At 49.8% G+C, this 20,542-nt stretch overlaps 3 protein-coding genes across 3 annotated transcripts; 2 read left to right on the forward strand and 1 right to left on the reverse strand.

Moving 5' to 3' along the window:
* The first annotated feature begins 499 nt into the window (after positions 1–499).
* On the forward strand, positions 500–3,461 carry BKA67DRAFT_19922 (type I 3-dehydroquinase-domain-containing protein). The gene is made up of 2 exons (XM_046095406.1): positions 500–2,886; positions 2,945–3,461. The coding sequence occupies exons 1-2, from the start codon at positions 652–654 to the stop codon at positions 3,167–3,169; spliced, it is 2,460 nt and encodes an 819-aa protein (XP_045963738.1). The 5' UTR covers positions 500–651; the 3' UTR covers positions 3,170–3,461.
* An 822-nt stretch (positions 3,462–4,283) lies between these two features.
* On the forward strand, positions 4,284–5,558 carry BKA67DRAFT_529751 (Alpha/Beta hydrolase protein; the record flags this gene model as incomplete). Its single annotated transcript, XM_046099123.1, has 3 exons — positions 4,284–4,959; positions 5,105–5,317; positions 5,392–5,558. 3 exons carry the CDS (start codon positions 4,284–4,286, stop codon positions 5,556–5,558), a joined length of 1,056 nt encoding a protein of 351 aa, XP_045963739.1.
* A 411-nt stretch (positions 5,559–5,969) lies between these two features.
* Positions 5,970–19,108, reverse strand: BKA67DRAFT_509100 (dynein heavy chain; the record flags this gene model as incomplete). The annotated part of the gene is made up of 2 exons (XM_046097210.1): positions 5,970–6,440; positions 6,497–19,108. 2 exons carry the CDS (start codon positions 19,106–19,108, stop codon positions 5,970–5,972), a joined length of 13,083 nt encoding a protein of 4,360 aa, XP_045963740.1.
* Between the last annotated feature and the right edge of the window lie 1,434 nt (positions 19,109–20,542).

Genomic DNA, 20,542 nt, shown 5'->3' on the forward strand with positions numbered 1-20,542 from the left:
ATATTACATCGGCGATATCCTGTAAATACCGGACTCGAAGTCCAAAGCTACGCGGCATGCTCGAGATTGGCTGGTACTACAACAAAAGCCGAACTTCAATCGGGTTGCATCGGGACGGAACTTCTACAGCTGTGGCGCACACAAACTCCAATTGTGGCTGGAGCGTTGCCGGCCTCTACTGGGCGAACTTTCTCTGTTCGTTGCCGGCAGCACTGCCGACGCTACAGATCTCCCGTACCACATCGTTCTACCCTTTCATGGATTGAGTTGTCGAGGATATCATACTTGTTGCTTGCTGAAAACTGAAAGCTTGCTCAAGATCATTAGACAACATCAAACCATATGAAGTTTCGAAGCTCAAACCACTACTGTGATCATCCCCTACATCTGTATTTAGGGCTCCGATTGGTCAGGCTGTTATCACACAAACAACTCGGCAATCGGGAAACTATAGGACTTTCTGGCTAACGAAAGCAACGTCTCATGGAGAGCCACATCCCTGTGTCTCTATGAGGTCGAATTCGTGACTGGGTAATACACTTTAAAAGTGGCGAGTTGCAGTGATTCGGAACTTGGAAGACTACCAAACGCTGAAGATTCATCGCAGGGAAGGTCATAACATCTCCATTTGGAACTGGAGATCGGCAGTTCATGATGGCTGGAGGTTATGCTCAAAACTTCTACAAAGATGGTGGGAAGGATGGTTCAACAAGCCTATCAACGCCAAATCGCAGGAATTTCCATCCGGACTCATCTATTGTCTTGGTCGGATGTCGTGGCGCGGGAAAACGCACACTTGGATTCATTGGAGCGACATATCTGCATCGGCGTTTGCTCACCGAGAATCATTATTTTGAGCAAGCCACTGGGTTCAATCGAGCGCAGTTTTTGGAAAAATACGGCAAAGATGCACTTAACACTCAATTGACTTTGATACTAGCAAAGATCCTACAGGCCAATCGATACAACTGCATCATCGAATGCGAGATGGGAATATGGAGCAGAGATGCTCAGAAACTGCTGCTCCAGTACTCCGAGACCAACCCGGTCATCTACGTTCACCGAGACAAGGAGGAAATCTATCGGCTTCTGAATATACCAGTTGTTGATGCAGAACGACTGGTTATTGCACACCAGAAGCACCGAGAGCATACTAATCTCGAGTACTATAACTTATCCGATACCAGTGGTGAGGGCACTGGAGCAAGCGAATCAGGCCTCCGATCTGCTTCCATGGCCTCTGCAAGGCTACTGAACGTGAAAGAGGACTTTGCAAAGTTTCTCGATCTCATCACTGGCCAAGGATTGACCCGATCCTGGGTGGAGAACCCATTTTCCATCAACGCAATACCACCCGAATATCGATCATACTCGTACGTACTTCGCTTGCGACTATCTGACCTTATGAGTCAAGAAATCAACATTACGGAGCTTGAGTCCGGGGCTGATGCAGTTGAAATCATTGTCGACACCTGGCCTAATAATATCATGGATTTTCTTGCAATGCAAGTATCGTTGATACGGCGTAAATTAGACTTACCCATCGTTTACCATGTGGAAGAGAACCCACGAGAGGAGCGTCAACGACCGCAGGATGAAAGGGACACCATGGATCTGGCATTACTACTACACGGTCTCCGACTTGGTGTTGAGTATGTCAGTCTTGATCTCGAACGTAGTGAAAACTTGGTCAGCCGGGTGCTCTCTATGAGAGGGAAAACAAAAATCATTGGAAATTTTACATTCAAAGGTTTTAATGCACCAAAATGGTCAGAACCGATTTACCTGGAGTTTTTCCGGCGCGCACAAGCTCTTGGCTGCAACATTGTTCGCTTCGCTAGATTCTGTGTCCAGGATCGGGATGACGAAGGTCGGCACAGGCTCTTTGAAGTGATCAAGGATATGCCAGATCCAAAACCACAACTTGTGGCTTATGAGTTCTCAGTACTAGGTGCTCTAAATAGCAATATCCTTACTGATGGAAGCAGACCTCCTTTTCGGGGCTGGGCGTTCTTGCCAGTTGGACATGGCTCGGTCAAGGCATCCTCCCGAGAACATCTCGCTGGTGTTAACTCAACTAGGGGATCTCTTCGCCTCATGTTCCGCAAGGGCTCTCTTCATCCCTTGAAATTCTACACGGTGGGCTCAAAGGTCTACTATTCTGCATCTCCTGCTATGCATCGAGCTGCATACGATGCCCTCATGATGCCGCATTCTTTCGAGGCGAGGAAATGCAATCAGTTAGAGGACCTGGATAGACTTCGCCGCGAATACGATTTTGGCGGCGCTTGCTTGACTGCCCCATTCAAAGTGGTTATGATGGATCATGTTGATCATCTCAGCTCACATGCGAAAGCTATCGGTGCAGTAAACATCCTTCTGCCTCTGCGAGGAGAAACTTCCTCTGTCATCGATCATGCCAATGCACGCAACAAAGGTGGCTCCGCGCACAGATTCTATGGAGATAATGCAGACTGGAGCGCCATTATGACTTGCCTCCGCCGCGCTATCAGCCCTCGCAACACCGTTCAGCCGTCAAAGACGACTGGACTTGTAATTGGCGCAGGAGGTATGGCGAGGGCAGCCATCTATGCTCTAATCAAGCTCGGGTGCCGCAAGGTCTTCATCTTCAATCGAACCAAGGCTAATGCGGACAAGGTGGCGGAACACTTTAACATCTGGGCAAAGCAACACCAGCTCGTCCAAAATGGCTCAAGGATATGTCACGTCCTCGAATCAACCGACCAGGACTGGCCCATAAGTCATCAGCAGCCAACAATGATAGTGTCGTGCGTCGCCGCCGCCGGCGATTTTCATGACTCCAAAATTGACTTCAGGTTGCCACCGCAATGGCTCAAAAGCCCGACAGGTGGTGTCGTTGTGGAAGTAAGCATTCGGAACCATTCCATGCATAGCACTAATTCCTTTTGCTGACCCTCAACAGTTGGCCTATGAACCTCTCATAACTTCGTTAATTACACAGATGCGTGAGATACGTGAAGCCGGCGGCACGGCTTGGGTTATTGTTGATGGCCTCGAGGTCGTTGCCGAGATGGCAATGGAAGCTTTTGAGTTATTGACAGGGCGTAAAGCACCCAAGGCTTTGATGCGTACAGTCTGTAACGAGAATTGGGAGAAGAACTGCGCGCCATTTGAAGCAAGACGATAAGTCGCTGTAACGATGCACGCTATTTTAAGTCATCGGCGAGGTACGATCGCACCGCTACAACAATGGTCGGAGCAGTCCAGATAGGTACGAGGACCGAGGCACAGCGTGACAACAAGGAAACAGGCATTTCAATCAAAATGAACGGCCTTCGGGGCCTCGTTGCGGTCCGGGGTTCTTCAACTTGTCTCGAGGCAGCCTGTTTACGCTCGCAGGGTTCTAGCTGCGCCAGGGTGTAATTAGGCTCAGTGTCATAAGTAAGCAAACTGGCTACTCCTACAAGAACAGCTAGGCCACCACAAACGCTACGTCAGTCCGGAAGCCTCACTGGGCCATTCAATCGGCAGGACTTATCATACAGCGGATCCCAATTGATGCTGAAGCGGAGGTTCGCTTCTCAGCGGGCAATTGGTGGCCACGCGACTCCTGTTTTTCTAAGCATATAAGCACTAGAGCTGGGGAATCGCTCGGCGACATCGATATACTATGCGGCTGTCACCGCCGCTTAGAAACTCACTCGCCGCATTGGACCACTCAGCTAGCCCTAAAGGTAGCGTCGGATAAAGTACGCAGCCTATCAGTGCCGATGCTCAACCAGAACTCAACGGGTCAACAAACTCCCGATCGAATGTTACTCAAATACACTTGCGCACGCCTCGTCATATCTCCCCAGCCGGACCTACTTTGCATTGCACAAGCACAAGTGGTAAACTTTGGAAATGACAGAGTTTGGTTAATTTATGCTTTGTAACTTGGTTTCGCAGGAATGGCAGAAATAATGTTGTGAAGTCTAGTGCGATTCATCATCTGAAGGATGACTGCGCTACCATAGAAATCCCTGTCTTTAAAAAGTTATTAAACCTTCAATAGGCGTGACATTTGACTAAGCAAAGGCGGGATCGAATGGATTATCAATGCGAGGGACCTGATTGCAGTGTGCCCGCAATGAGACTCAGTCAGCATCATAATTGATAAGTATATAATTTTGACACAAGTAGGGCTCCAAGTACTCTGTATATGATCATTACCATTGCCTTGCATTTCGTTCTCAAGTTTCTTGACACCCAAACAAAACCTCCAATATTATAGTCGACCCAACCTCTCCCCAGTTGCCAACATGTATACCAGGCAGGCCCTCTTCTTGTACCTGTCTTTACTCCCTTCCTTTGTGACTCCCTTAACACCTTGGGATGAATGGTCGCATGGTCGTGTCACACTAGAAGATGTATCTATCCACTTCCGATACTCCGGCTCTGGCCCGCCCCTCCTGCTTGTACACGGCAACCCCCAGTATTCCCTGACTTGGCAGATTATCGGCCTTATCCTCGCAGAAAATTACACAGTGATCGCTCCAGACAACCGCGGCGCCGGCGACTCTTCTATACCGCCAGACGGCAATTACACGGCCGCCGCCACGGCCGAGGACCTGAAGGGCGTCCTCGACTTCCTGCGCATCAACCAGACGTATGTTTTCAGCCACGACAAGGGTGTCGGGTTCGCGACGGCCCTGGCACTCAAGCACCCGGGTGCCGTCAGGATGCTCGGGCTGAGTGAGTATGCCCTGCCTGGGTTCGGGTACGAGGAGGCGGCCGTGCCGGCGCCGTTCTTCGACCTCTACGCCAACCCGCAGCTGGCGTTCTTCCAGATCCCGGACTTTGCCGAGTTTCTCATCTCGGGGAAGGAGAAGCAGTTCATCAGCTGGTATTTCTTTCACGGCTCCTACAGCGGCGTCACGTCCTTCTCCGAGGACACCGTCAACCGCTACACCAGCTCGATATCGAAGCCGGGCTTCCGTGAGTATATTTCGGACTTGTTTCCCTTATCTTCTTCGGCATCTCATTGCGCGTGTATTGCAATTCAAAAACACCAAAGCTCTTGGTGACTGTTTCAACCCCCCATCTTTTGTAAAGAAGTAACTGCTGACTTCGCATACGGTAGTGAGGGCTATGATTGGACCCTTCTCGGCGGCGACCATAGCCGACGATCGAAGCTTCTTCCGGGGTCTGCTGACGGGTGGAAAGCTTGCGATGCCAGTGTTGGCCTTGGGGGGCGAAGCAAGCTTCGGCATCCCGAGCGTCCTCCAGAGCTTACTGGGGAATCTGAGCGACGACACAGAGATCGATGTCGTACCGAAGGCCGGACACTGGATAGGTGAGCCATATTTGCCCCCCTTCGATTATGTCCTTATCTTGACATTCTTCTTGGTAAATACTAATGGGGAACAGCTGATGAGAATCCTGCTTGGGTGGCTAAGCGCGTTGGTAGATGGTTGTTGACTGACGTCTCTCCTTTAGATAGCATTGATCTCTCTTGGTTGTCGGATTTGGTGACAATCAAAGTTGGATACTTCGGTACATATAGGAATGCAGCACTAGGAGGATTTTTATCGTAGCATATGAGTTTTTGTCTGTAAGTGAGGCGTGACCGGCCCAATTTGCAGCATTTGCGTGAACGAACTCTGTCAATTCACCTACAACATTGCATTATCGCTGTTGTCATTATTGGATCAACATTTTTAAACATAGTGGCAATACTTTATTGCTCCATCTAACTCTAATATGTACAACCGAAACGAAAAACCCATGGCAAATATTTGCCGTAGATGAAATTATGAACTAAAAGGAACAAAACGTGACGGTTTGCGGGTATCAGATGCAAGACAGAAAAGCCAACAACTGAAGGACCTTTTCTCTGGGCAACTGCCCAGTCCTCAATAGAGCCATGTAAACACGCCGGGTCTTGGTCTATACCGCTCTGTGCAATCCCAATGCATCTCGTACAATTCTGTTTACAATGATAATATTTATGCCGCAATTTCTTGACCTCTGGTCTTATCCTCATCCATGATCTGCTCTCCTTCCTCAAGCTTCTCGCCAATGGTTCTGGTCTGGTTGATAACTTCCTTGCTTTGAGCAGCAAGCAAGAGCTTTTCGGCATTGGCTGGTAGACCCAGATAAGTGGGTGGCTCGCGCTCAGGCAATTTATTGATCCAAGCAAGGAACGCCTGAAGACTGCTGTCACTAGGCACAACGAGTTCGTCACCTTCGGTGTCCCTGACAAGCCTGTGGTCATGCTCGAAAGCATTCGGCAGCAGAATTCCATTCACCAGATCGTCCAAGACTTGGTAGTCGCCATCGTCATCAATCTTGCCACCGTACGTGATGCGCACGAGACTGCGTATCATGTCCCATGGAATATTCTTGGGGTCGATATTGGAGCGGTTCTGGGCGGCTTGTTCGATCCAGGTGTCTATGATGAAAGCGGAGCATTCGTACTAGGGAGTTTGGGTTAGCGAACAAACCGCTGATACATGGATTGAAGAGTACTTACGTCAGAATCGTTAAATTCCCAGAATTGTTTCCAACCCATTGGTGCATAGCGTAGACGTTCCTGGATAACAGCATGCAAGAACGACAACAGGAAGTACACACGAGTCCTCTCACGCGGGTCCTTGGTGGCTCTGTCGGTAATCGAGGTCATCGTGTCTTTCATATTTGCTTTGACACCGGCGGGTTGCTCGTTCATAAGAATCCGAGACGCTCTCAGGAAATTGACTGGGATTTTGGGCTGAGCTTCCATCGATAAGAAGAGCCTGAAGTCGGGATGTGGCCTCCTGGACTCAAGCCTCTTCTCTAGGGACTGTAACCAATCTGGTGTCAGGTGAACGTTCTTGATCAGCACCCAGCGTCCATTGGCAGCGGCATCGGCGATAGCCTTGTCGGCGACGTCTTGTGACTTTTTGGAACCCATGGCAACATTGGTGCAGGAAATGCCCTTTCGTTGAACGAGATTGTCGACCTTGTAGCTGGCATCGAATCCACGGGTCGAAACAAGTGATATTGGCGTGCCCAGTTTTAGTTGTTCTGTTGTCTGCTTCAGATCCTCTGTGATGTCGAAGAAGCCAGATCCGAAGACCGAAGTCACGAATAGTTCTGCAGCTGGTACAAACCGGTCAACGCGGAAAATCTTGACCAGAATGAGAGACAATAAGCCTTGGTTGTGGGGACTAATGTCAGAACCCCATGCTTGTGGAATGTACTTTTCGGCCTCTTCTTCTACAAGGAATTTGTCCCACGCATCAGTCTCGATCTGATCAAGCTTACCACGGAATACATGGATCGCGTTTGTTCGTGCGAAAATTTCATCCTTGTTGTTGCTACCAATCGATAAGTCGTTGCTCTCGATTCTATCGCTCAGAACCAAGTCAATCAAGTCTTTATCCATGGGATATAGCTCTTTTGGCGCGGCTCGGACGAGAAGCAAAGCAAAGATAATGAGATGCTTTTGAAAGAGACTGAGGGCAGTCTGTTTGAAGGTATGAACAAACAAGTCTCCGACAATGATCTTTCGGCGGCCTTCGTAGTTCGCCTTTGGCTCCTTAGCCAAGTTGTCGTTCTCGCGGAGAACTTTCGTGAATATGTCGAGGAAATACTGCAAAGAGAATTGATAAAAGCGGTCCACGTTGTGCAACTGGTCTAGCACAGCGAAAATGGCGCTGCAAGACTCGGCGACAATGTTGTATTGACGTGTGGTTCCCTCCAGCTCCGCCGCTAGTCCTTCGGTATTGTTCATCTTCTCAGTGATCTCATCGGACTCCTTTTTGAGGGTTTCTAACTTGCTGATGACCGAATCATTTTCAAGGAGTTTACCCTGTGATTCATTGAGTGTCTGCAGAAGATCGTTGCCGAGCTTTCGAAGTTTGACCTTGTATTCACCCTCAGCCTTGATGAAGTTGGACCGCTTCTCGTCTACATCAGGCCGCTCTGACTTCAACACCTGATCAAGGGACTGAGTTTGAAGACTGCTTGGGGTGACAGTGAAGTTGACAAAGGTTGTGCGACTGCAAATATCTGGCGGGAATAATGCTGACGGATCCCTGGTGGAGAGATAAAGTTTGAACGCTGGCGAAAAATCAATCTGTTGCTTTCCGAGCTGGATCAAGACACGTCCTCCTGTTCGCTGGTATTCCCTGTTTAGGACAGGATTCAGGACTGGATCCAAATGCTCTGCATCCTGAATCAGAATAGGGTTACCAAAACGAATGGCACTCTCGAGCTGTTTGGTAAAATTGGCATCCAAGAAGCTGGTAACAGTAAGCCGACGGTCATTGGATTCTTTCGATAGGAACTCGCTCATTCCGCCCGAAGGATCGATGATGAGTGGATATCGATTGTGACGCTTGAGCATAATGGCGTTTTCGGTGCAAAGATCATCGACAGGCAAGCCGTTTGCTTGCCAACGCAAGCGCTCATCGGCCGTAGAGAGGTATTCGGTCATCGGGTTTGATTGTTTGTACTTGAGGCCAGATGCTGAGAGCTGTTCCGACCACTCATCCATCATCGATTTGCGGAATACTTGATCGTATAAGCCTCCGTATGCAGCAAAAGCAGCTGCAAGCAAGACATCGCCCACCAAGGTGCTTAGCTGAGTTTCGAAAGATCTGCTAGACTCGTTCCATCGTGATCTTTCGGCGGAAAGATTGTCGATAAGTGCCCTACTTCGCTGAAGCTTTTTCCCAACGATTTGCGTTTCGCTTTCGATTTTTGTAATATTGGCGTTCAATTGCGAAAATTCAGAAGCAAGCTGCTCCTGCTTCTTCTGAAGGTGCATGAGTTGTTCCTTAGCTTCTTGATGTTGGCACTGGGTTTCCACTAATTGCGACTCAAGCTGCTCGACTTCTGACCGCAGGGGGCCTATCTTTTCCAACAGATCCGAGTATGTAATCTGTGCCACAGCCCACTGCAGTAATGGACCACAGGCAGAACTGGCATTCATGGCCGCATCAACAGTGAATTTGGCATCACTCATGTACTTCTGGGTTACAGCTTGTTTCATCTTTTTCGTCAGTTGCCTTTCCGCATCATAACTCATTACTCTGCTCTGGAAGTCGCCCTGGCGCAAAAGACTCTTGCATTGCTGCCAGTCCTCTGCTTGCGCGGCGCTTTGCCCAAACATGATCATGACCACAGCAATAACATTCTTGATCAGGGGGGGTGGATTGGCGAACGATTGCACCTCAGTCAGGTTTTTCTTCTTGATACCTTGTACAGCCTCCTTTGCCTTCTCGACGGCAGGCAACGCATCCAACAAGTCCCTGTCGACTTTACGTTTCCGTTCTTCTATTGCTCTCGTCTTCTCCTCGAGTTGTATCCGGATAGCCTCCGTAAGTTCTCGGCTCTTCTCAGCTTCGTGGGTGGCCACTCCTACCTTCTGGATTGTTTCAGTCGCCAACAGCTTTTTCTGTTCGAGTACAGTCCGGTTTTTCGTTAATTCGCTATCCAATTCTCCGACTTCCTGGACAGTATGGTTGAGCTTGTCAAGACCAATGTTGAGATGTCGCTGCTGTTCCTCGAGCTCATCTCGCTTCTCACTGTACAGGTTCACGTATTGTGTTACGAAATCAAGGAAGTGGCGAGGCGTCAAGAAGTTCGTTCTGTTCTGTTGTGTACGCAAGCGGTGATTGAATCGGTGTAGTGAATGATGGATGTAGACCATCGAGTTGACCACGGTATCCCGGTGCGAAGCAGGAAGTTCCAGATCACGGTAAGCCACCGGCACGCCATCAGCAGAAACGAAGTCGGGCTTGTCAAGGTCAACCGACGTCGTCAATTCCTTTCCGACCTGGAAAAAGGCCTCGTCGGACCAGTCTCCCATCCAGTTGAGTACACAACGATTGAACAGTGCAGGACTGGTGGCAGCCCTTGACGATAGACCCTCCTCGGGAGGATTCATGGTGAACACGACGTGCAAGTTCTTCACAATCTGCCCGGTGAACCACTTGTAGAGCTCGTCGTTGGAATCAAGGACCTGGCCATCTTTTTGTGCACCTTCTCTGCAGGCGGTCATCAGAGTTGCATATTCGTCTCCTTCGAAAAGCCCAGGCACTTCGGCGTTGGCGAGCAAAGTGTTCATTCTCTCGAGGAAACCCGAGTCCAAGACATTCGATTCATCCATGATAAAGCAGATTTTCTCGCCTTTGGCACCACAGCGACGAAGAACATCCCGCAGATCATCATCGAAATCCCCCGCAGAATATTTTCCATGGACCTTGATTTGAAAGACCTGCAAACCGTTCATCCAGGCGGCGAACCGAGCTAGTGTTGTCTTTCCACTTCCACTGACACCAATGAGGATGAGATGCCCTTGTGGCTGTCGGAACACTCGATCGATTCGTAAGACATGTTCGAGCACTTCATTAAATAGCACAAGCGGCGTATCAACTTCCTCCTCACAGAAATTCTTGAAACGCTCTTTGACATGTTCGCGTAGTTCCTCTCGGTCAACGGGCACATATTGCCTTTTGATCCAATTTGAGAACAGGATAGGGCCACCAAGTGCCTTCTGCTCGTCGATGTTGGGAAAGAATTGGAGGGCAATTCGCTTAACCGCCTCTTCCGTCCATTGTCGCTCAGCTTCTGTAACCAAACGATCTTGGAAGAGGCGCAGCGCTTCGTGGGCCCAAACACGGATCAGTCCTTCGAGGTCTAGCGTATCAAGCGGCTGAATGGCTTCGTATATACCACGGGACCATCTCGTCAGCTCACGTGGACTATAGACATAGTGGGGTTGGTCCTTCGCGGTGAACTTTTGTTGAGACTCCAAATAGAACCGTACCATGGCTTGCGTAAGCTGATCAGAGTATCCACGAAGCGAGTTTTGAGTTTTGAGAACAGCGCTAAGGAAAGTACCATAAATTTGGTTTAGAGATATCTCACCAGGATAATCAACCATGATCAAAGGCGCATGTCTGAGGAATCTTGGAGTGAGAGGCGTACGACCTACGTCCGTCGGCGGGTTGCAAGCACCGACAAATTGGATCCTGTCGAGCGTTACCCATGATTTGTCTTTTGTTCTCCAGAAACCATTATGTTCGACCAGCTGCCGAAGGAACGAGATCGCTCGTTGTGTGCCGTACCGATCCTGAGCAGGCAAGTTGATCTCGTCGCAGAAGACGACAAGCCATTTGCCTGTCTGTCTTGGCGACAGAACCACACCGTGGACAGTCTTCTTATACTCACAGCGCTGGTCAAAGGTTTTGATGATCAGGTCAGGAGTCGTAGCACTTGAAAAGTTAAGATCGGCGGTTTCCATGTTTGGCAGCTTACGCAGTGCATTGAATAAGGTCATTGTCTTTCCTGAACCAGGAGGACCACAGAGCAGAAGCGGCTTGTGATCGGCAAGCCAGGAGTAGAGCACATCTTCATGACGCACGGTGTCGAGGGTAGGAATAACCACGTCAGTCTGGACAATGGAGTGAGTGTTGACTTCGATGTTTGGCACTTGGCTTTGCCAAGAAATCCATTCTGCCCGCGGTAAGGAGACATCGAAATCGATGAGCGAGCTAGCGCCGTCGAGAGGCGGCGTTCCGAAACGTGCCAGATTAGCAATCTGATCTCCGAAAGCTTTCCGATCAACCAGAGGACAGTCACCTGTGAAGGCCCAGACTAAAGCAAGCAGAAGTTTCTTTGCCACGTATGCCTCTATCTGTTCAGAGTCTAGGGGGAAGTCGCTATGTTGAGCATTGTATTCAATGATATTGCGAGTAGCCTTGTTCAGTAACGAGAATAATGTCGACATTACTCGTGTGGTAGTGAACAGCATGATGTGATTGTAGCCGCCGGCTTCTTTCAGAGCTGCGTGGATGAAGCTATCCGTAGTCATGAAATCACCAAGCAAATCAGCCACTTGCTTCTGTAGTGCCAGAGTTTGCGTGCTGCTTATATCGACCAGGATGTCCTCATCCAGATTGTCGAAGGCTTTGTTGCGAAGCCCTTCAAGGTAGTGTGTCACCATCATGTTGGTCGTCACAACATCTTCACTGAACCAAACCATGCCACAGCGACTGACTGTCGCAGGGGTGGCATGTTTGAGGTGCTCAACCTCGAACATGACACGCACGTTTTGAGGAAGATTTAGACGCTCACCATTGGGTAGTGTCAAGAGCTTATTGTCATCAAGGACAGAGTTCAGGTTCTCGACCCATTCTGGATCAACATCACCATCAAAGACGATCCAGTGACGTTTGGCATCTTCTCCGCGCAGGTTGTCAATGATTGCACGCAAAATGCTCGTGAACAGACCGTCAGTCCATTCACGCGTAGTCGGGTCAAGGACACCATACAGGGCTTCTTTAGACATGACCTTGGAATCAATGACATGATAAACACCCTGAACGCCTTCAGCTGTTTTGAGGGCATCGAGAAGTAACCTCCATGCAACAGATTTGCCAGACCCAGAACTTCCAACCATCATCACACCATGATGAATGTTCTGGATTTGGTAGAGTTGAATGATTTTGGTCATCCAAGCATCGCCTACCACGAGGTTTCTCTCTGCTGCAAGGTTTCGGATCGCTTCTTCCAGCTTGCCCATTTCTCCAGGCACATACTCTACACCAGGGAAGCAGTCTGCCTCGACAGACTCCATAACGGATACATCTTTTTGTAGGAGTTTTGGCGCAACAGTCTCGCGTATGCTCTGGACAATGATTTCGGGCTCCACAACTTCTTCGGCACCTATCTCCCCTTCGCTGCCAACGATGCGCGCCCGCTTGAGACCACCTGAGCTCACGAGTACGCTCTTCAGAGCACGTAGACCGAAGTCGTAGTGAGACTCCGCTTCCAACTTGACTTTGCACCGATCGAAGAATGGCACAACTTGCTTGGACAGCTGCTTGGCCTGCTTAAAGCCCTGCGAGTAGAGCATGACCTCAGCAATAAGCTCCTTGTCGGGCTTGGACATGGCAACACTGCGGAATAGCTTTTTGAGATTATCTGGCAGGTTCGAACGTCCAGCGTAGCCTGGGTTCATGGTAATGAAAATACCACTATTAGTATTGACTAAAATGGGCGCAGAGTCGTCCTTGAGTTTGACCATGGACTCGTGCTTCAGGCCAAGCTGAATGTCCTGGATTTGCTGGGACACAGCAGACAATATTCTCTCTTCGAGACGGTTGAACTCGTCAAAACAACCCCATGCGCCAACTTGGCAGAGGCCAAGGAAAATTCTGCCCATCGCGCCATCATCGAACGTGTCGTCACAACAGAAAACCAGCGTGAAACGACCAAGCTCGACACCAAGGGCCTTGACGGACTCAGTTTTTCCAGTACCAGCAGGACCGTAGGGTGAACCTCCAAGTCTCTGGCAGAGAGCTTGTGTCATGGTAAGGAAACATCTGTCCGTCAATGGTGTACGAACCAATCTGTCTGGAATACCTAGATATTCAAAGCCGTAATTGAGAGTTGCATTCGCCATTTTGATGAGAAGACGCTGGATATGATCGCCCTCGGGTGTATAGGCGTATCGCATTTGAAGTGACCACAGGTAGTGACTTGCAGAGCTGACATTAGACTTGATCAGCTTGTCGATGATGTCGCGTTGGTGCACGTAATTGGTAATCAGTGCTTCGCACTTCTTTCTCTGAATGATTGGCAGATCACCGAGCACCGTATCGGCGAGCAGGCGTAGAAGTTCAATCTCTCGTTCGCGAAGAGGTTGAAGATCCTGCCCACCTTCGCTCAGAGACTTCTCTACTGCGGTTGTCCAAACAACCTGGGTGGCGAGAACCACGATTTGGCTGGGATATGTTTCGATAAAGGCATCGAGAAGAGCTGCATCAACCTCATCGGAACGGAAGATTGGCGAGTATGAGTCAATGGCTTCAGCGAGCAGCTCGGCAAGTGTATATTTCATGCCAGTCTCCAAAAGTGCAAGCCAGTCGTTGATCTTTGGGGTTTTGGTCAGGGAGATACTCTTTTTCAGGTGAACCACCTCGCCTTCCTTGGAAGTGAAACCCGTGATGGTGGTCTCGTCGTCCATGATGAGGTTGTTAATGCCAGCAAACATTTTCTTGAAATGCTTAGTGATGCGCAAGGTCTCATTGCTGTTGCCAATCATCTCAAGAAGGTCGTCGTTTCCGACGAAATAGAATCGTGGGAAAGAGGCTCTCTCCTTCTCCAGATATGCTTCAAGACCACTGGAAACAGAGTTGAGCGCTTCTTCAACCTGTCGGAGTCTAGGCTCCACGTTTTCAATTCGCAAAACGTCAAGAATCAGAGGCCTCCGGGCGATTGCTTTCAGAATGTTGTGAAACTGGCTGCTCTGGTTATCAAACTTTCTGGTCTCGTTTGGCAAGAGATGCTTAATATCTGCACTGCCAGTGAAAACTCCCTCGAGGTATACCCATTTCTGCTGAACTTTCTGGAAGACATCAAGCAGAACGCCGATCTCATTCATCCTGGTCTCCCATATATCGGCTTCTACCTCAAAGGTCTTGTAATACGGTGAGTGCTTCATGGCCTGCAATGAGTTGAGGTGTTCGCCTGATTTTGTCATCATGTCGTCGTGACAATCTTTTCGAAGAAGACGGCACTTGTTTTGATAGTTTGTAAGATCCAGCTCATAGGTTTCCCAATGATCCTTGACCTGCTTCATAAACTCTTCGAGGGCCATCTCACCCTGTGCTTGAGTGATGACGTCCCTGATGATGACCTCACTAGCGACAAGGTTCAACTGCCAGATATCATCGAGCGTCGTGGAGGACGGGGAATAGCGTCGACCGGGCTTGAGGTCTTTCCAAAGCTTTTCCCAATGCCTCTCCTTGATCGCATCAGATTTGAGATCACTGATGATAGAGGTAGCCTTGACATGCTGTTTCAGGACGGTCTGCATATGCTCATATGCAGCGTACTGCCGCATTCTGCTCGGCAAGTTTTTGGTGGTCTCTATCAAGCCATTGATGGCTGATCTGAGTTTCCGTGGCTGCACGCTTGCCCATGGACTATCGCCCAGTTCATTCAGGCTGTTCCAGATCGTGGACAGGTTCGACCACACCGACTTGAAATCTTCGATTTCTGCCAGAATTTCCGAAAGTGAGGTTTCAGGACTGGGTGGAAGGTCGAGAGATTCCTTGGCCTTGGATACCATGGCGAAATCTTCTTGTAATTTGTTGGCACGAGACTCGAAACTGTTGAGTGTTTCGGTGGCCTTGCCATGGGCAATGGTGCCAGAGACCGGTTTGTCGTTATTCCAGTCCGTTGCAATGTCAGCGATCTTGCCTGTAACAATCTGGTCCTCGGCTAGGATCTTTGCCTTGATAGCATCACTCTGATCGTCAACAATCTTCACCTTTCTGGCGAGTAGGTCGTTAAGAGCATCCCACAAATTTTCAACCTGTTGTATATCTAGCCAGTCATTGGGAAACTGGTAACGGTTGCGGTAAAGCATCTGCTGTCCTTGTCTGAAGACTTCAACTTCGGGGGCCCAGACTTTGACGTTACGCTTGCAATTCTGCACGATGGTGATGAATTGGACGGCTTGAGCGGTTGATGATGCGTCCAGGCCTTGCCCTTCCAGATCCCGACGAGACTTCTCGATCTCGCCATGGACTTCCCTCATCCGACCACCTAGTCTATTGCCGAATTTGACCAGGATCTCGTGCTGCCACTGGTCGTACTTGGCGTTGACTTTCGTTTGAACCTGCTCGTAATCAATTGTAACCCGACCAAAAGACCTGCTAACCTCTGTGGTATCAAAAGTGGCACGAGACTTGCGAATCTCCTGTAGTAGCTGCAACCACTTGGAAAGCTGTTCTCCAAGCAAGTCATAGACGTGCTCCGACTGCAAATCCCATAGAGACTGAAACTGCAACCACTTGTCGACATACGCACTGATGTTTGAGAGCTTCTTCTCGATGGACACATAGACAGTCGACAGAATTTCGGTGCAGTCGCCAGGTAGGTCTGTGAAACGAGCATCTTCGGGAGCTGCGGTGCTCAACGTGAGCGTCATCTGGTATCGGGATGCCTTGATTTTTGGGAGGTTGCAGACTATTCCGAGCCAATCGTGGAGTTGCAAGAACCAATTCGCTCGAGCAAATTCGAGCGGGGGGTCCAAGTAGATGACTTGGTTTCGCATTGTGATTTCATGGACGATCCCCCTCATCACTGGCGAATCTGACTTCAGTGGCTCGCCGGGTGGCACTAATGTCTTGCGGCGAGAAGACTCCTCGCCAGCACTCTCGTCTTCAAAGGCGGCCACCCAGCGACCGGTGGCTTCTTGCAGGCGCACAAGAAGGGTCGACTTGATGCGCTCATTCATACGTTCGACCCAATAGCCGAGATTCACATACTGCTCCAAATTTAGTTGATCAACAGCTGACTGGATAGTTTGAAGGCGCTTCTCGAACTCGGTAGCTTCGTACGGGCACGTTGCTAGTTCCTTCAGCGCATTTTGGACTGTGGCATAGATGGACGCCAACGCAATAGTCTTGGACTGCAATATGGATGCGGCAGTGGCAAAATCACGCACAAACTGAACGTGCTTCGTGCCAGCATTGTTTCTGCCAAGGGCATGTTCCAAGGTACCGTTGGGAAGATGCTGCCTCATGTGAACGTCCCATGCGTCCAGAAACGATCCCCATTTGAGAGGAACGCCTTTCTCGATCAGACTGTGGACATCCTGTTGATATCCTCCCAATAAGATGGAAACTTCAGCCATCTCGGAGATCTGGCGCGAAGTTTGTGCAAATGTTCGAACACTTTCCATCAAGCTGACGGCAAAAGGGTAAACTCGTTTGGCATCCTTGGCAGTGTTGGTCACGGAATGAGGTACATTGAAATTTTGCCATCCAAGATTTCGAGTCTCCTTGAACAGAGTGATGATCTGAGCATCGAAGTTGACGGAAAGGTCCAGCGCATTGTTTGCTGACCGAATCTTATTAATGTTGAACAAGCGGCCGGAAATGGTTATGTTCTTCCGAAGAACATCTTCGATCCATGCCTTGTAGATTGCCTGGGTATTCAACTTCTTCCTGAACAGATCGCTTTCTGTTTGCAGCTTTTGGCCTTCTGTATGGTGGATCCATTCGGAGCCCAGGATATCTTCCACCTTCCTCATATAACCATCTAGTTGGCGCTCAATCTGTCTGGCCCAGATGATGGCGCCTGATACTGGCGGCAAGTCATGCAATTGGGCCATCGCGTGAGCCTCAGAGTGTCCATATTGTTGTTTGAACCTTTCATGAAGTGCTGAAATGGCCTGCTTGACATTTTCGATGAGCTGATTCTGATACTCGGCAATGGCACCTCGAATCTTGGGTCGCACAAAGAGCGCGTTGAATTGGGAAAAGACCCGGAACATTTCATTGGCATTTTTCGCGGTTGCAAGGCGATCACGCAATCTTGCAATGATGGAGTTTTCTACACGCGTCGTTCGCTCGTTGTAAGTGTTCTCAGCGCGCGCCCAGCGCTGCGTGCCTTCTTCAGACACATCTAACAGGTCGACGTTCTTCAAGGCATCCCAAGCTTGCTTCACCTCCTGAACAGCATCCACATCGCCCAGCTCCTCTGTCAGAACAGCACCGTTTGTGGGCGGCTCGGCGCCATTGACAGTTGCTTTGGGCCCCAGAACGATGACGATAGTCTGTTGAAGTTGCTCGTGGTTCTCTCGGAATGTGGCAATGTACTTGAGTCGTGCTTGCAAATCACTATGACGCGGATTGATCTTGATTGGAATGAACTTTTCTTGCCGCCTTCTGGTAGTTTCACGTGCGATATTGGTGAATTCCTTGATTTGGGCATCCCATCCCTGGAATATGTCCTCGGCAGTCCCCATGAGGGCTTTGAAATCGTCATATTCCAAGTTGACTAGGTCCGTACCTGGTAACAGGCGGTGCATGACCTCCTTGAGGTCGGCTGAGATAGCCTCGACAAGATCTAGAGTACGCTTGATGGGATAGTTACTAAACCTCATCTTTCTGTTCATGTGACCAAAGATCTGAACGATTGCAACATTGACCTTTGAAAGAGACGTGGCAGATAGGAGGTCGTCGAGGGGGAAGTCCCGCATTAGTTGGTTATACTTCTGCACCGTGTCCATGGCTTCTTTCAGCCCCGTATCTGAGGAGAAACTGACAGTGGCTTGGAAGCGTTTCGCATGCTTGAGGATCTCGAGGGTCAATGTCACGCCCTCGCTCCGCAGTTGCTGCTCGATGCCTTCTAGAGCGGACTCCATGGACAGCCAAAAGTTGATCTCTTGGGTGGCAGTCCTGGTAACTGGGTCTCTCGTCATCTTGGTAATGCTCTGGATCTGCTTGATCCAGTTGTTGACTGTGGATTGAAGGTTGTTCATGAATGTGCTATCGGAGAGCTTGAACGCTGGTATCATGTCGGTGGATGGTCGTGTGCCTTGAGCAGCAGCACTGTCTAGAACGGACTGTACGTCGGGATGGAAAGGCAGGAGCAGCTCGGGGATTTCAACATTCTGCTGAAGATGCAACAAACTGAGTTCGAGCTCGGTCAGACGCTTCTTGGTGACGGGGATGCCCGTCTTTGCATCAACATCTGCTCTCCTCGTTCCGCTCGCGGACTGGGTGGACTTTGTGCTGGCGTCAAAGTAAGGAGCCAGAGCATTATGAACAATAGTATGAAGGATCTCGAAAGGCGAAGCGGAAGGTCCTTGGTCGGCAACGACATTACTGAGAGAGGCGGCGCCGGGCAAGGTCTGAATCTGGATCTGCGAAGTCAAAGGCAGCGAGGGGTCGATGGCATGGGGACGTTTGAGGAGAGCGAGGTAAGCTGCGATGGTTGGGGCAGCCGAGATTTCGGACGTGATTGTATACGAGTATAGAACAGGAACGTTGTCCAACGGTCCGTCTGCTAAGTCTAGATCTAGGCTTGAAACAATTTCCTTCTGGATGTATAGTGCGACCTGCGAGTCACTTGCGAAGCGCGTGCATCGCTGAACGGTGTCTGCATAGTTTTCAGTGGACAGCAGGTTCCCTTCTCTTTCTAGATCCTGGCGCGATGCTCCGAGGGCTATGGTGACAATGGCAGCAAGGTGCTGTACCACCTTGTCGGGGTCGATCATGACGAGGGAGGAGGGAGATATGCCATTAGCAGTAGGCTCCTGGTGCCCCAGCGGGGAGGCCGCCGTCTCCATCATGATGGCGGGTGGGAGGAGGTATTACGACGTCGACGGAGCTGGCATCGATGGCATCGAACGGCATAGGGTTTGGAAGCGGAAGCTGGCTAAGATGTCGACAGCCTCGGCATAGATAGGGGTGCGGTGCGATTTTCGAGGCGGTGCGGTGCCGTGTGTGTTGCGGTGGCGGCTCGACGAAACAAAACAACGACGACACAAATACAACAAATGAATGTGGGAGGTCTGGAAGAAGCAATCTTCTTCAGTGACCCGTGGCAAATGGTGGTTAGATTATCGTGCTGGGTGGGTTCGTAGGCATCTAATGAATCAGCTCGAAGTAGGTAATTTATCTACAAAGGGTTCCAACGATTGGGCCCAAATACAGACTTGGCAGCTTGGAGTGCGGTAGGTTAAATCAAAATGTTTGTTTGAGACGCGCAGAGGTGCGCTGAGCAGGGGGGAAGCTCGCGACGCAGCTCCAACGCCAGCATTCAAGACCCGCTACTTCTACTTCTTCTCCATACATAAGTAGACTAGTCCGTGGAGCCAGGGGTCATACGTATGGTACGGTACGGTAGGTAAGGAGAAGGCTCCCACTAATCACATGTTATCAAGTGGCTAACCTACTGTACCGTACTATAAGCGTCGAAGCATGCACATTAGCTACTGTAAGTTTCCATCGGTTTTATGTACAAGTACGCCCCCGCCCCGGGCCCTTCCACGCCCACAGCTGTGCTTGACACGCAGCACGTATGAAAGTGGCCTAACCTGGTTTACTAGTTTCTCTAATGTGGCCTGCCAGCCTCAAGTCAATGCATACACACATAACCTTGTGTACGGATCCCATACTGAGGACCGTTCAGGGGTGTTTACGGACAGGGGTCCACTTTGGGTGTAAGGGCAGGTCCGCCATATTTGTCATGTACTATAGTAAATAATTACACCTCCGCATACAAATGCAAAACAGCTAAGCTCTCGTACTACAGGTAGTCAGTCTACACGTAGATCCTGAGCCATCGTCGCAGAGCACCGAGAGCCCGCTCAATTAGAGATCTCGAACTGTCAGTATCGTGTTTAGTTTGGTGAGCTCTAGAAAACGCCATTGTCATTGTCTTCAGCACCCTTCCGTATATCATAGCACCCAATGCAATAGCATCTCGACGCTTCTGCCCTGTTTTCAATCCCATAATCGTCAAAGGCTCATCTCGGCCATTTAATCGCTATTAAACCATACTTCATCCTTAACGCCGGCTTCCTTTTTGTTCCCTGTGTAAATGAGCAATACGCCAACTCCTGTCCTGTTTTCCGTTTGGCCATACAGTAGTCGACCACTTGACTCCCCACGCCGCAGCAGATATTTCACGTGCCCTGCCCCGGCGCAAGCCGCCCATGGAACATAACCACGTTCGTGCGTTGTTGGCATCAACTGCTGGATGCGCTAGCTTCACCACTCCC

This window comes from Truncatella angustata (genome assembly GCF_020726525.1).
Source record: "Truncatella angustata strain MPI-SDFR-AT-0073 chromosome Unknown BKA67scaffold_1, whole genome shotgun sequence".
NCBI classification, from domain to species: Eukaryota; Fungi; Ascomycota; class Sordariomycetes; order Amphisphaeriales; family Sporocadaceae; genus Truncatella; species Truncatella angustata.